This window comes from Octodon degus, unplaced genomic scaffold, assembly GCF_000260255.1.
Source record: "Octodon degus isolate 3935 unplaced genomic scaffold, OctDeg1.0 scaffold00023, whole genome shotgun sequence".
NCBI lineage: Eukaryota > Metazoa > Chordata > Mammalia > Rodentia > Octodontidae > Octodon > Octodon degus.
In genome coordinates, this window is record NW_004524599.1 from 7583086 (window position 1) to 7597836 (window position 14751).

At 44.8% G+C, this 14751-nt stretch overlaps 1 protein-coding gene across 2 annotated transcripts in view; it reads left to right on the forward strand.

Annotated features, from left to right (window-relative positions):
• Nedd9 (neural precursor cell expressed, developmentally down-regulated 9) overlaps positions 1-14751 on the forward strand; it is a 190314-nt gene that overhangs the window by 149991 nt on the left and 25572 nt on the right. For both annotated transcript variants that reach the window (XM_023712077.1, XM_012514072.2), the window contains one exon: positions 12285-12728. In XM_023712077.1, coding sequence (XP_023567845.1) covers positions 12285-12728 — 444 coding nt within the window. The remainder of the gene's footprint in view (positions 1-12284; positions 12729-14751) is intronic.

Genomic DNA, 14751 nt, shown 5'->3' on the forward strand with positions numbered 1-14751 from the left:
CCATGCTGACCCCGAAACCAGGCATGGTGGTATATGCCTGTAACCCAGTGCTGGGGAGGCTGAAACAGGTGGATCACTGCGAGTCCAAACTGCATAATGAGACCATGTATCAAATAAATAAACTTTTTTAAAAAAAATTAAAAAGCCAAAGGTACATGAATGACTTTAGGGTAATCTCTGTGCCCTGCAGTCAGAGTAATGTTGATGTGAAATAAAAGCCCTTGAATATCTGTTCTTAGATCATTTTAGGATTAAAAAGAAGCCTAGACAAATTGGGTTGGAATACCAGCCACTAGGACTCTGGCCCTACTCCACAGTAACAGATAGACTTCATTAGCAGCCTCCCTACTAAGATCAACACAACAGGGATGTTGGAGAAGAAATACAATATTTCCAACTTAAAATGCCAACCAGTTGCCTAGGAAATAGATGATTGCAAAGAGCATGGGCATGGAAATGAGACGAAAAAAAAAAAAAATCCACAAGCCCTGTTTATACTTTGTCAACAACACCCCTCCATTGTATTTACTCTGAACATTCCAGCCATCTCCCTGAGGTAATTCTTACTGGCTAACAAGGACTTTGGAACTGGGGACACTGCAGATTCCTCCTGCTGGCACCTTCCCACCTCCTGCTGGAAAGGGGAAATCTTTTAGAAGGTTTTGTAAACAATGCAATCTAGTGAACTGAAGCGTGTCCCTTGATGCAGCTAGAACTGACCCTCCAGAAGGCATGGATGGTGATGATAGGTGACAGGAATTTTTCATGGCTGAGATAAGCAATTGGGGCAGCTGATTACAGAGATATTAAAGTTACCAGGGGAGTGCTGTTAATACACCTGATAGCGCCCCACCATGGCCTACGATCTAAATTGCACTTTATTCTTAAAACTCAGCTGGCCTCTAGTTCCCCAGCCAAACACGGTGCATAGGGGTGCCTACCAAGTGGCTCATGATCCTTACTCAAAGTCCAGTGACTTGAAGTTTCATGTTTCTTGGCAAACTTCTTGGTGTCGTGTTACAATTCCTCCTAATATTTCTAATATGGCAAGGTCATGTTATGTCACCAAAAATGTCCCTGTGTTTATGCTCTTCAAAAGTAAAGATGGAGCAACATGAATATGGAAAAGTGCAAACACTACAAACCACAAAAATGTGAGCTAGTTCCTTTTGAAATTAATTTTAATTCCTTTCTTTTGCTTGGGGGAGGGCACCTGTGAAGTTCAGTGGAAAGTTGTACTAACCAAAATACACGTAAGATTTAAATTTAACCAGATCTATTTTCCATCTAGTTTGAGTTAACCAGATCTCTTAGCTGTATCTATTGAGCTAGTCTGCTGTGTCATCACTATTCTCCCTAGTGACCGCCCTCATCTCTCTTCATTAGGTGGACACCCTTTGCCAGTGATCTCCTGTACTTATGTCATGGTCTTTATCTCACCACCCTCCCATAGGCTATCTGGCTGGAACTCAAGGTTCATCTGAACTCCTCTGTCCCCAGGGCTCTCTGCTCCACTAGTCAAGAAAGAGCTGGGCTTTGCTGACCCTCACCAGCCTCCCCCTTCCAAAATGACTATAAAGTGAGGGCCAATGTTCAGGGAATCGCAGCAACGTGCACTTGGTAAACACATCCTGTTTTGGAGCTCCTTGTCTTTAGTGTTAGGTATGTCAGTTACTTGTTGATGGGTAGTTTCCTTGTTCTTCTTGCTGGCTGTGTGTAGTGTGACTTAGAGACTGGCCTGAAAAGAGTCTGTGGCCCAGCCTAAGGTCTGTTTTAGCACAACAGCATCTGAATAGCAAAATTGTGACACCCTGTCTCCCTGGAGCATTCCCCAGGATAGAATTGCAGCTTTAGTTTCTGATTCTCGGAACCTCTTTGCTAAGAGCCTGGTGTGATCAAGGGAAGAAATAATAGGAAATAAGGGCCCAAAATCCTCTTTCTCTTCATCCCACCATTCATTGTGAGGCAGGATTTCTAGGCAGTCTCACAGAAGCCCAGAGGCCCTGGGAATATATCTCACTTGCTTACAAAAGATCATCTTGTCAATTGAAGAACATGTTCATTGCCTCAGTTACAAAAACCTACCGAAGTCTTTTCTCTCTTTCAACTCAACCGAAGCAGATCCATTAGGAAGAAATAGACTTGTATGCCCAGCCTTTTTTTTTTTTTTTTTTTTTTTTCATTTTGAATCTATAATTTCTTTGGGTATGGATCCATGTTTTACAAACTGACAATGGGACATTTGGTCTGACGAGGATATTTGAAACTGGGAACTCTCTCAGAAAGTTCAGGAACACACACAGTCACTGTGTAGACCATCCCTGAGTCGCTCCACAGATCAGCCAGCCATCTAAGTCATTCCCCTGCTGGCAGTCTTTTGTAGGAAACTACATGCCTTTAGTAAAAGGTGAATTTAGGCAAATTCCTCACAAAAGTCATAAATAACACTTATTTGTTACTGGGAAAAAAAAAGGTGCACTCCCCTGCCTCTTCCCCCACCCGCCTCTCCCCCACCCCAACTTCGCAGAAATAGATGTCTTGAGAAAGAAAGCCTATTTTTCAAATATGGATTCACTTGGAACACCTGAGAGTGTGAGCCCTGAGGGGGGTCGGATTTCAATTGTTCCTGTTTTAAACCTGGCCAGGTAGCTCCTCTGTCACATAGCCTGCAGCTCTCCAGCAAACCCTGCCTCCCTTATTAAGATCTTAATTACAGATGTAGTTCAGTTGTTGCTGAAGGGGAGGAATTTCCTTTGCTCTGAACTGTGTCTGCTTTTTGGTGTGGTAGGTGTAATCACCATGAGATCATTTCTCATTTGTTTTCTTTTCCTGGAGGAATTTTTCTGGGGGGAGGAGAATGATTAAGAGAATTTCATGAGCTCATCCGAGTACCAGTCCTAACTGTGCTCCGATGGTACAGAGATCTTTCTTCTGAAGAATCAGAGCATGCAACATACTTAATTCCATGAATCCTGAAAATATTTTTGTAAGGAACATTTTTATTATCCCCATTTTACAACTGGGGAAACAAAGGCACCAAAGGCAGGGATTATATTTGTTAGTTTTTCTATCAAGGACTGGAGCCAGGCCCTTCAGATTCACTCTTGTCGCCCTTTCTCCCTCCAGAGTTTCTCAATCTGAGCACAATCGACCCGGTGATCTGGTTAATTCTTTGGCTTGGGGACATCCTGTGTACTGTCAGGCATTCCGCAGCGTCCCTGGCCTCTAACTCCTAGGTGCCAGTGACACACGCATTCTGTGACAACCCAAAAATGCCTCCAACTATTACCAAATGTCCCACGGTGGACAAAACCCCCACTACTTGAAAACCACCACAGTTCTAATCTCTCCCACTTCCTTCTGCTTAAAATTAATTATCTCATTGGTTTTATGTGATGGAAGCCCAAAAATATCTCCAAGAAAGTGTTTGCCAGAATTTCATCCTGACTGAGGCCGAGCTTAATTAACACATCTTAATCAAAAAGTAACTTCCTCTTCTAGGATTATTACCAGTTTGTTCATGTGAATACCAAAAATACTGAGCAGCTTAAAATATCTCTCAAATGTAAAGCCCTGAAACTGTCTCTAAAGCTACCAAGTCTAGACATATTCCTGAAACCCTAGCACTACAGGAAGCTGAGACAGGAGGCTAGTAAGTTCAAGTTCCACCAGGGCAGCTTAGTGAGCCCCTTCCTCAAATTGAAAAATGAAAAGGTGGGGGGGGAGAAAGAAAGAAAGAAAAGAAGGAAGGAAGGAAGGAAGGAAGGAAGAAAGAAAGAAAGAAAGAAGAAAGAAAGAAAGGAAGAAAGAAAGAAAGAAAGAAAGAAAGAAAGAAAGAAGCAAGCAAGCTACAAATTCTCCAAGAGGCTCCTCTCCCCACACATCCTAATCTTAGAACATGCTAGAACTATACCATTAAGAAAGCTATTTTATTCTCATAAACGGGTGTAGGACATGCACATGTAAGAGCTTGTCTATACTCGCAGGCACTAACAATTCCTTTGAGGATGGCTTCTGTTCCATTGGCTCCTGCCATTTTCCCTCTCTTTCAGCAGAGAAGCTACAGTTTCTAAAATTTGTCCACTCAGCCGGCAGCAACAATACACACCTCTCAGTCAAGTGTGTGGATCCGGGTTTTACAACTTCTTGAGGAGCTCACAGGGGCAATAGATAATGGGAGTCAGGAACCAAGCTCAGGTCAGGTGTCGTCTAAAACCACTTCACCAAGGGGCAAGATCCCCCAGTTTCATCAGCTGGCTTCTGGCTGAGATGCATACCAGGCTTGTGTGCTGCTGATGCTGGGTGAGTTTGTATGGGTGGGCTTGGTTTGGGCTGCATACCTTGATGCAGGAAGGGAAGATAAATGGAAATATAAAGCTAGAAAATCACTTTTTTTCAAGAGCTTTACTGGATACTGTAACTTGTGCATTCTGACTTTTGAGAAGTATATCATTTCTGGAAATATACCATAATAGAGTAGGTTGGAGTTGCCTGCTTCTTTATAACTTCATTCTCATTTCTCTTCCCCAAGTACCTGGTTGTTGGAGGGACTTGTCTAGACAGGCAGATAGATATGATCTGGTGCCAGCCCTGTAATGCTGGATGAAGTCCAGACAGTTGTTCTATCGTTAATAAAACCTATCTTTTGCATGAGTGGGTGTCAGGCCTTCATTACTGTAGAGCACCTGTCAGATTTATCTGGGGACAGAACCCTGAAAAAGTTCATGCCTGTCCCATATTTTTGATCTTCTGCCAATATTCTGTACTGACAGCTATCAAAACCAGGCAACCGAGTACAAATGCTTATAAATTCCAAGGGTTAGTAACAACAGTGCTGAATTTGGAGATGCACAAGATTCCCAGGAAGGGCACCTGGTGGAGAGGGGGAGTGCAGATTAAGAAGAGGACCAGATGCTCTCTCTGACTCTCCATTAATCTAATCAAAGCCCCCTGAGCTATAAGGCAAAAACCCTGGCCTAGAACAGGCCCTTCTTATTTTAAAATACTTCTCCAGTCATTCTGGTGAAGCCATGGACAACTGCTGGTTCTAATACCCATAGGAACTTACATGCTTTTCTACCTTATTTAGGACCCTTAGAAAATAATTAACTGAATTGTTAAATCTCAAAGAACACAGACAAGTGGAAAATTGAACTGTTTTATATGTATATCTACATATATGATGCATGACCATTGGACTTATGAAGGAAGCTCATGTATTTTTCTTGAAGACTGTCCGCAAGTTTCTTCTCTATCATGATGAGCTGTGAAGTTACAGACACACATACACACTCACCTATTTATTTATCTGTTGGCGACATGTCTTGTATGAAGCAAAGATTGGCTCTAGGCTTTTACTTCATGGTAAACAAATCTCAGCACATGAAAGCCTCTGCCCTCCATCAACCTAAAGTCCAAGGAGAGTAACTGGCAGTCATTCAACACAGGAAGGAGAGGAGCCCAACATTTACACAAGAGCTTTCTAGACTCACAGCACTGCTATTCCTATCATGCCACCACATCATTGTAGACTACAATCTCAAGCAGAGAGTCACTTATCCAGATTTGCAATGACCACCAGACTGTTCACCATGTCTCCAGGAGAAACAGCGCCTTGGTCTACGAACCATGAGAAGAAAAGTGGATTCCAGACAATTACTTATCAAACAGGAATAAGCCACTGTGGAAGAGACATTAAGACCCCCAACCCAAGGACAGTATGCACAACTCCAAGTGCACACAGGAGAGATTACTGATGTCTCGTGCCATGCCAAGGAATACACTTGGGAAGCAGCTGTTTAGTGTCTCATTTCTTAAAACATTTCCCATTAACAGTTGCTCAAAAGAGAACACTGCCACTGACCTTCACAGAGCTGAGGAATCTGAGGAAACCGAAAGACTGGTGGGAAATTGAATAGCATGAAGATGCAGAGAACTCATAATTCTTCTAAGTGTTGAGGCCATCGTTAGGGTTTAGAAAATGCATTTTTCAGAAAATAAAAATTATTGGCTGAAACATCAGGTACAAGAGGAGTCTTTCATGGTGAATGCTGAATGTGGGTGGTAGGCAGGTAGACGTCATGAGAAGCAGGACCTCATGTGACCCTTTCCTGTTGTCTCTGTGGGATAATTCAGATTACCCATTGGAAAGCGTGTCAGAACACACTTCAACCACTGTTGCTCAGCAACCACTGTTGCTCAGGTCAGATCTGACTTCTAACTGCTGTTCTTGAAAGTTTCATGTCTGCTATTTAGGAAGGTACCTGAGGACAAAACCACTCAGGAGGAGGACAAGCTTACCTTGACTCACGGTTCTTGAGGCTTCAGTCCATGGCTGGACAAACTCGTTGCATTTAGGCCTGTGTGAGGCAGAACCGTCCTAGTGGCAGGGAAGGTAGAGAAGAGCTGCTCACCTCACGGCAGCCAAGAAGAAAAACAAACAGGACCAGAGTGAGAGAGAGGAAGGGGTCAGGAATAAGACATACCCTCCCAGGGCACAGTCACTAGTATCTCCTGTCCCCCAATGGGGACCCTACCTCATCTGTGAGCTCATTCATAGAGGTTCGCATCCTCATGATCCACTCTCCACTCCAAGCCCCAAAACATGAATCTGTTGAGAGCACTTCATATTTAAACCACAACTCAAACAACTGGACACCCCAAATATTCACACACAGGTATAAGCCGAGTCTGCCAATCAGCAAATTCCCAGTGCCTGTAGACATTCCTTGTTGTTGGGCTAGAACTGTCTCTTTTATCCCCCTGTATCTGAAGGTGACAAGATGGGAAAGCAGAAATGTGGCTAAACGGTTTGTGGGTTCTCAAGCCAAAACTGACTTTTGTCAGCATGCACAAAAGCACAAGAGCCTTTCTTTCTCTCTCCCAGCCTGCCCCAAGGCTGACCTCAGTGCTGGCCATCTCTCAGCCACTTCCTTTAGGGCTGAGTTCCTTGACAAAGGCCGTTTCCTTTAGCGAGTCTGTTTCTCAGGGTCTGTCCTCCGTGCCTGTGTATGCTTGCATGGGAGTCCACCGGAGTCCAGGGCTAATGTTTGGGGGGGAGAGCACAGGAAAGTCATGTCATCAAGCATGGAGCAGCCTCGAGGCCTTGGCAGGATCTCCTGTATAAATATAGAATGAGGTAAAAATAATAAGAGGAAGCCAGGCCATTGATGGTGCTATCCGTCTCAGTGAGTGACACACCAGCCATTGTGTCTCATTTCTCTTCAAAGAACAGAGTGAACAGTCATGGAAATCACACGTCACACCTCTCTGGGTTGGGAGAAGTAGATAATTTCCCTGGTAGTGTGAGCAAGAAGCTTTCATGACATTTTGATAGCAGTGAAAAAAGAAAAAAGATGGGAGGCATTAGAGGGGGACAGAGGGGTAGAAGTCGCTGTGTCACCTGTCTCTGTGCTGGCCCTTCTGGCCCATTGTACCATATTTCTTCCTGCTCCTCAGGCACTGCCTGGAAACCAGGAACAGCAGAAGCAAAGTGTTCTGGTGAAGGACATGAATGGGGCTCTGTCACCTACCACCAGATGCAGATTGCCACTCTAAAGAGAAAGACAGCCCTTTAAAGAGACCATTGTGTTTTGTCTTGCCGATGGTCAGTTCCTCCTGGCTTTCCTGTTTGCTCAGTAGTTGTGAACCCTGGATTCAGAGGGGTTGGGCTGCCCCATCTGCGTCATTATCCTGTTTAAACAGGGAAAGGCAGGCCTTTCCTGCCTGCTGGCTCCCATACTCTGCCAGTGAAGCTCCAATGACAAGTGACTTGACCACGACATTCATCTTTGCGCTTAGTTCATCTACCTTCCATACTTCCACCTGAAAGCGTTAAGCAAATGTCTTGCTGAATTCTCTAGAAAAGCAGTTTCAACCTCCCTGCAGAGAAGCAGAGCATCGGAAGCCAGAATCCATTTCAATTTAGCAGTCACAGTATGAGCATGTATTTCGTTTCAAACACCGAGCTAAAGTTCTGGAAATGCAAAAAGAATAAGACAGAATCCCTGCTCTGAAGTTTCACAGACTTGAGTGGGGTGCAAGAAAGCCACGCTGCAAAGAAAGGCAAAGAACCAGATAGATTTTGCAAAGCTAATTCTTGTGGTTATATAGAAGATAGGTTTTTAGTGGAATGATGTTAAATTCAAGAGAACTGAGTGGGCAATAATTTCTATGCTGGGGAGGGGGCTGCAAGAGGTGATCGAGGAGGAGGAGTGGCAGTAGGAGGGCCTGCAGAGCCTGCTGATGGGTTTCAAGTTGTGGAAAGACCCAGAGAAGCTGAGGCTCCTGCCTCCTGCGGCTGCATGCTGCAGTAACAGACTGGTGAAGCCAGGCAGAAGTTGTTTGCAAATGGTGAGTTACAGACCCTTTGACCAAAGCTCTAACTGAAAAGGTTCTTTGGTTAGATGCCCTGTAGTTAGGCAACTGCGGAAGGGCGTGTGGATTTGGCTGTTGTCTGCGTCCTGATGCCCTTGCAGCGATGAGCTTCATGTAGAAAGGTGCAAAGGAAAGATTCTTTGGACATGATCTCATAGATGTAGGGAAACAGTCTGTGCAGGAGCAGGGGGTGCAGGCTCAAAAGAGGCAGAGCTAGGAAGTGGTGCTGTGAAAGCCAAAGGGAGAGTTTTTAGAAAACATGGTGTGAGGATGCCCACAAGATGAGGTTTAGGGCCCTAAATACCAATATCCAGCCCTGAGTAGAGCAACAACTTCTCTAGCATATGTATTTGACTTCACGAAATGCTATCCTAATTCTGAGGTGGAGGTAGGAGGCCTGGTTACTGATCCCAGTCCTCAGACTTTCTTGTCTGGCAAGTTGGCAACTCATTAACTTCCTGAGCCTCCTTTTCTTATTAGTGAAGTTACAGAGTTGGACTCTAATTGTCTCAGATCCCTTCCAGCTTTCAGGTCCTGTGCCCTACCCCAACCCTTCTGCCCTAGCTGCCTCTAACCGCCGGCTGGGAGGCTCACCTCCAGGTGGGTATAGGGTTACACAGTGCTCTTATCTCTCCTTGATTTGTTTCTGGGTTGACCTTTCCTCCCCTGGAGATAAATATCCAAGGGTCTTCCAGGTTGACAAAAAGTAGATCCTGAATAGACAACTGCTGCTCTGGGGATTTTCTACAATAGTCAGGGAACCAGCTTCTGACTTTGTGGCCTCAAGGACTTCCACCTTTGCTCTAAGGGAGAACATTCCTCCTTTCCTGCTTAGTGGAAGAATTAACTATCCCTCTGCCTACTTAAGAAGTTAGCGTAGTCTTGAGTGGCAGTAGCTGTATTCCAGGTAAAGTGAATTTGTATTTCATCTTCTTACTGAGCCCTTGACCCAACAGCAAGTAGTTTCAAAAGTTGAGCTCCTCATTCGTGGTTTTGCCTAGTAATATCCTCAACCCTATCTTCATTATTACTATTACGTTGCCTCCAAAAGTCTCTGGTTTCATTATTGTTGTTTGTAGGGATACATAATGGCATCTTTAGTTCTTAACTGAGAAGCTAGAGGAGGCAGAGTTAGTGGGAAGCCAGGAAGTGAAGGGCCATCCATCAAAGGAAAAAAGGTAAGAGCGCATCAGAGCCTGCTAAGTCTTTGGCTTGTTGAAGCAATTCTTTTAAATTAATTCACTTAAACCTCTAGCAAACTCACAAGACAGGCACAAGAAGGCAGAGGCCCTCTGTATAGAAGGGTGGCTTAGTGCAGAAATTGCTTCTCTGTAGGCTGTGCTACAGAGATTAAGTAACGCTGAGATGGCCCTCTGCATGTGAGCTGGTGTGTGGCCGGTGCCACAGGAGGTCCGCTGTCAGCAGCCACATCAAGCTTCTTCTGCATACAGATCCCCTGGCAGTGGGGACAGCTGCAAGAAAGGCAGGAGAACTCACTGCAGGGCTCACTTTAGCACAGACCAGAGGCCCTGCAAACCCACCAGGAGCAGCTTCTGGGGCTCTGGGAGATAGGAGTATGCAGCTTCCCTGTGAGGCAGGTTACTGGGACAGAGACAAAGAGCCTCCAGCAGGACTCCTGGGGATTTCTATCCGCCTCTAATCAAGCCCAGTCTGGCTCTCTCCTCAGTGCCTGTGGGGTTCGGCAGAGTTGGAAGTGACCCAGCCCCAAATGCCTCCCCTGATTTCTGCTGATTGGTCTGTAGCCCTCTGCCTGTCCACTGTTTGCTGTTTCTTTCTTTTCCCTTCTCTGCAGCCAAGATAACTGCACAGCCATCAACCCTTGGCTCCCATACGCCTGTCCTCCACTGGATGACTTCTGATTTCCTTGAGGGCTTTCCTTACCAGCCATTCCCAATTATTGTGAATGGGCACAGGAGAAAGGGACAGAGACCAGAGTGGCCAGAGTCTTCCTGGCTCTCCAGGCATGGTACAAGCTGGGTGGAAGTATTTCCCTGAGATCATTTTGGTACAAAGGACCAGAACTTTGTCTTCTGTAACTCTATGGCCCATCTTTAAATTACTGAACACACAAAGATGAAAGATACATAGGTAATTTTAGGATCATGACACATCCTAAAATGGTTCCACCAATCAGGATGGGCTGTATTTATCTTTCTGAATGTGCACTTTTCCATTGTTAGAGGGAACCAGGGGTCCCTAGCATGTAACTACTAAGTAAAGGTTTCACCCAAAACATACACTCGTCAGCTTCCTTCTAGCTTTCCTTACTGTTCAGCTGGTAGGTACAGAATTCCCGGATCTCATCATTTCTGAGCATTGAAGTCCTCTTCTGGGAGACCCTCACACTGGAAACCTCCCAGGACTAGCACTGTGGTTCTCCCGCTTTTCCTTATGTTAAGTAGCTGTGTTGACTGAAAGGATTCTGGTGAACAGTGGTGGAATTGGACCTCTTCCCAACCCTGTGCTGAGGGCAGATCCCGCACACACACCCGGCCACTCCACTCCTTAAGAGACAACGACCTGCAGTGCTAGCCTTGTGGTTAAGGGCCGAGCACAGAGGCAACGATAAATGTGTGTCCATTTTAAAGAAATGGAAGACATGAGGCTGAAAAAAACAAGCCCACATTTCAAGAGAAGAAAACAGGGGGCCAAATTCCAAATAAAAACAGCTCCAAATTCCACAAATGCGTTATGGTGTGTAATAAAGCCCTAACCATGCTCCAGCCAGTCGGCAGTTCTTTCGTCCATAAATGACCCCACTGCGATGACACTAAGTGCATCCAAACATTTTAACAAATGTTAAAATGCACTAGAGAGATCACTTCTCATTTTCTGAGTGCCTGCGATGAATTTACAACATTGCCTGACTTCTCTGTGCACTGGGAAGGGGCAGGCGTGCGGTAACGGCAGCCCGCGTGCTGGGAACCATTCCTCACGCCAAGAAATGAAATCTGCAGTCTTTGAACCCCTTCCAGGAATGTCAGCACGTACTGCCTGCCCACTCTGCTGAATGCCTACTTTGGCTGTCTGCTTAGTACTGAATGTGCCAGACAGGCCTTAATACAAAGAGGGAGAGTGTTTGGGGCCCGTGGAGGGGGAAGCAGGGGCTTTCAGATGGGAATGGCGAGATTTACAAAGTAGGTGATAAAGTGACAGAAGGAGGAAGGGTCCTCGAGAGAGGTAGGAGAAAAAGACCAAACGAGAAAGAGTTGACATCTACCTGGTTCTCCACTGTCAAATCTGTAGACACCAATGACTGTCACACTACGTCCACACACAGGCATTATGCCACATCTATACATCTTGCCTGTCGATTCCCCCATACCCAAAAGCATCTTTACTATCTGCAAATAAGATCCTTTAAGCCTTGCCAAGGCACATAGAAGTTTACTTTTGTTTGCATTTCAACACTGCATATAAATGTCATTTATAGTGCATTATTTGGGGTTTTCCTTGAGTCTTTTTACCTCAGTGTATGGAAAAAACCCTGAGAAATGCCCAGTGTGGTGCATCTGAATAGCCTGGAATATTTTTTCCCCTTAAGCTCACTTTTAAAAAGGAAGAAAACTGTTCTGTGTAGTGAACCATTCACTAACTCTTTAGCAGCTACTCATAATTCCTTGGCACAGTGTCAACCTCTAGAGGAAAGAACTCTTCTGGTGTTTTGAGGTTTTCCGAGGAGGCAGACTGATGTCAGTGGTGGCAGGCGCAGTATGTGTGTATCTGTCTTTTGTCTGCACCATCTGTTTTGCTCCTTATAGGCTATTGTTCAAGTTACTCTTCATTTTTTCCAGGAAGTGTTTCTCTGCCTGAGAGCTTGGGCTCTAGGTGTTGAAGGCACTGAGCTAATATTCTAACACCGTTTTCTTCTGTTCTTCCCTTCCTAGAATCTTATGGCAAGAGCCTTATATGACAATGTTCCAGAATGTGCTGAGGAACTGGCCTTTCGCAAGGGAGACATCCTGACTGTCATTGAGCAGAATACTGGGGGTCTAGAAGGATGGTGGCTGTGCTCCCTACACGGTCGGCAAGGCATTGTCCCTGGCAACCGGGTGAAGCTTCTGATTGGTCCTGTGCAGGAGACCCCCTCCAATCATGAACCGGCTATCTCTGGACCCAAGCACCAGCCCTTTGGCCAACACATGCTCTACCAAGTGCCAAACTCACAGGCAGCATCTCGTGACACTGTCTACCAAGTGCCACCTTCCTACCAGAATCAGGGAATTTACCAAGTACCCACGGGCCACGCTGCTCAAGAACAAGATGTGTATCAAGTGCCACCATCACAGAGAAGCACTGGGGGCACCAATGGTCCCCACTTAAGTAAAAAGGTAAGTGACTAACTGGAATTCTACTACATTTGGAACAATAGAAATGTTCCCAAAATAGTACTGTAAAGTGCCCAAATGTAAATATACCCAATTTCCTAATTCCGGCATCATCTTTGCATCATTTGGCCCTTTCTCAATCAAAAACAATCCTTGAATTACCATGTGCCAAGTTTTATTTATCTACAGTTAAAGTTCCTGTGTCATTCTGGGTCATACTGGGTCATAAAATTATTTCAATGCCTCTTTCTGATACATGTGTTTCTATACCTGAATTTTGTTCTCAAATAGCCTCCAGTAATTTCTGTTTCTTCCTGGAGTAGTTCAAGGCACCTCATCTTATATAAGCACAGTGATGCCACAAGGGTCCCCATTGGCCAAAGCTGAATCGTGACCCCATTGGCATGGCCGGACAAAGAAGCTACCAAAAGTAGAGGGAGACAAAAGCTGAGAGTAGCTCATGCACATAAACCTATTCCTTAAGATTCTAAGCTTAAAGTTGAACTCATCTAAAACACATACAGTAAGAGCTTCAGAAAGGACGCATGTGCTTGAAATAATTCTTATAATAACACCCAGAGCAGGGAGCGAAAATAGTGGAGTTTGGATACTTAGGAAGACTTTAATTTTTTTTTTTTTTTTTGAAAAGGGCATACCAAGAGAAAGGTGATGTATTAGTCAGCTTTTCATCACTATAACCAAATATCCAAAGCAATTAACTTTATAAAACAAAGTGGTTTATTAAATTCAATGTTTTCACTATTCACGGGCATGGCACTGGTATTCATTCACACAAAGGTTCTCTCAGATTCTAGTCACTTCATGATGGAGATGCACGTGTGTGCAAGAGCTTATATCACCAAACAGGAAGTCAGAGAGAGAGAGGATGAGTCCCACAGTCCTTTCCGAGGACGTGCCCCCAGCAACCTGACACCACCAACCAGGCCCTGCTCCCCATAACACCATCTTGGGATCCTTTAATCACGACAGACCCTTAGGGAATACTCAAACTATAGCGCGCCAGGGGTGGGGGGGTGCTCATCCATAGTCTTTATAATCCCCAATACTTAACAATTTAGAATAATAGAAACTTGTTAAGTGATGACTGCTGAACAGCTAGTACATTCTCGTTGCTAGTGATACCGTGATGAATTAAAAAGTGAACAGAGCTCTCACACTGCTTATGTGAAAACGCAGTAGTGTCAGGTAGCTACCCGTGAAATGAAGAAAATAATGCCAGCGGATCTATGGATGCAAAGCCACGATTATGCACATTACAAAGGAGGTTTTCTTTCATTCACTAGCAAGTTCCAGTGAGTCTAAGTTTGGTATTAAGAATGACCTCAGGGCCAGCCGAATAGCTCAGCGGATTAAAGTGCCTGCAAGCAGGCACAGGGGCCGGGGTTTGATCCCCAGGCCTGCTGTGAGGACCAGCCCCCTGGGGTGTGCTGAGATGGCAATTGAGTCTGGGCGTGGTGGCACACACCTATAATCTCAGCTCTTGAGAGGCTGTGAACAGGCAGATCACTAAGAGTCCGATTTAGTAGTGAGACCCAGAACACCCTGTAGACCCTTCCCTAAAATAAAAAATAAAGACCTCATTTAATAGAGCAAGAAATTAGCTCCAAGTTATAACAAGAAGGATAGAGTCTGATACCATGCAAAGCTTGCTGGCACTCAGAACAGTATAGATGTGCCTTGCCTCGAGGAAATCCAGTGTGAAGGCTGAATTTACAAACCCAAGTAAATTAGGCCATATCTACTTCCATGATACTAGAATTACTTTGGGAGAAAAAAGGTAGAGATTTATTGTTGGATTTCTTTCAATAACAAAACCATGAATATATTTTCTAATTACCTTTTATACAAAAATGTATTTCAACAAAACACTTCTCCAGGGCGCATAACCTGCATATGTCCATGTGGAGAAGCTCTTCAGGAACTGGTGAACAGCTCTCTAGCATGTACTTCCAGGGCAGCGGTCCATGGGCAAAGCCTTGACCTTCAAAGTCCGTCCTACCCTAGG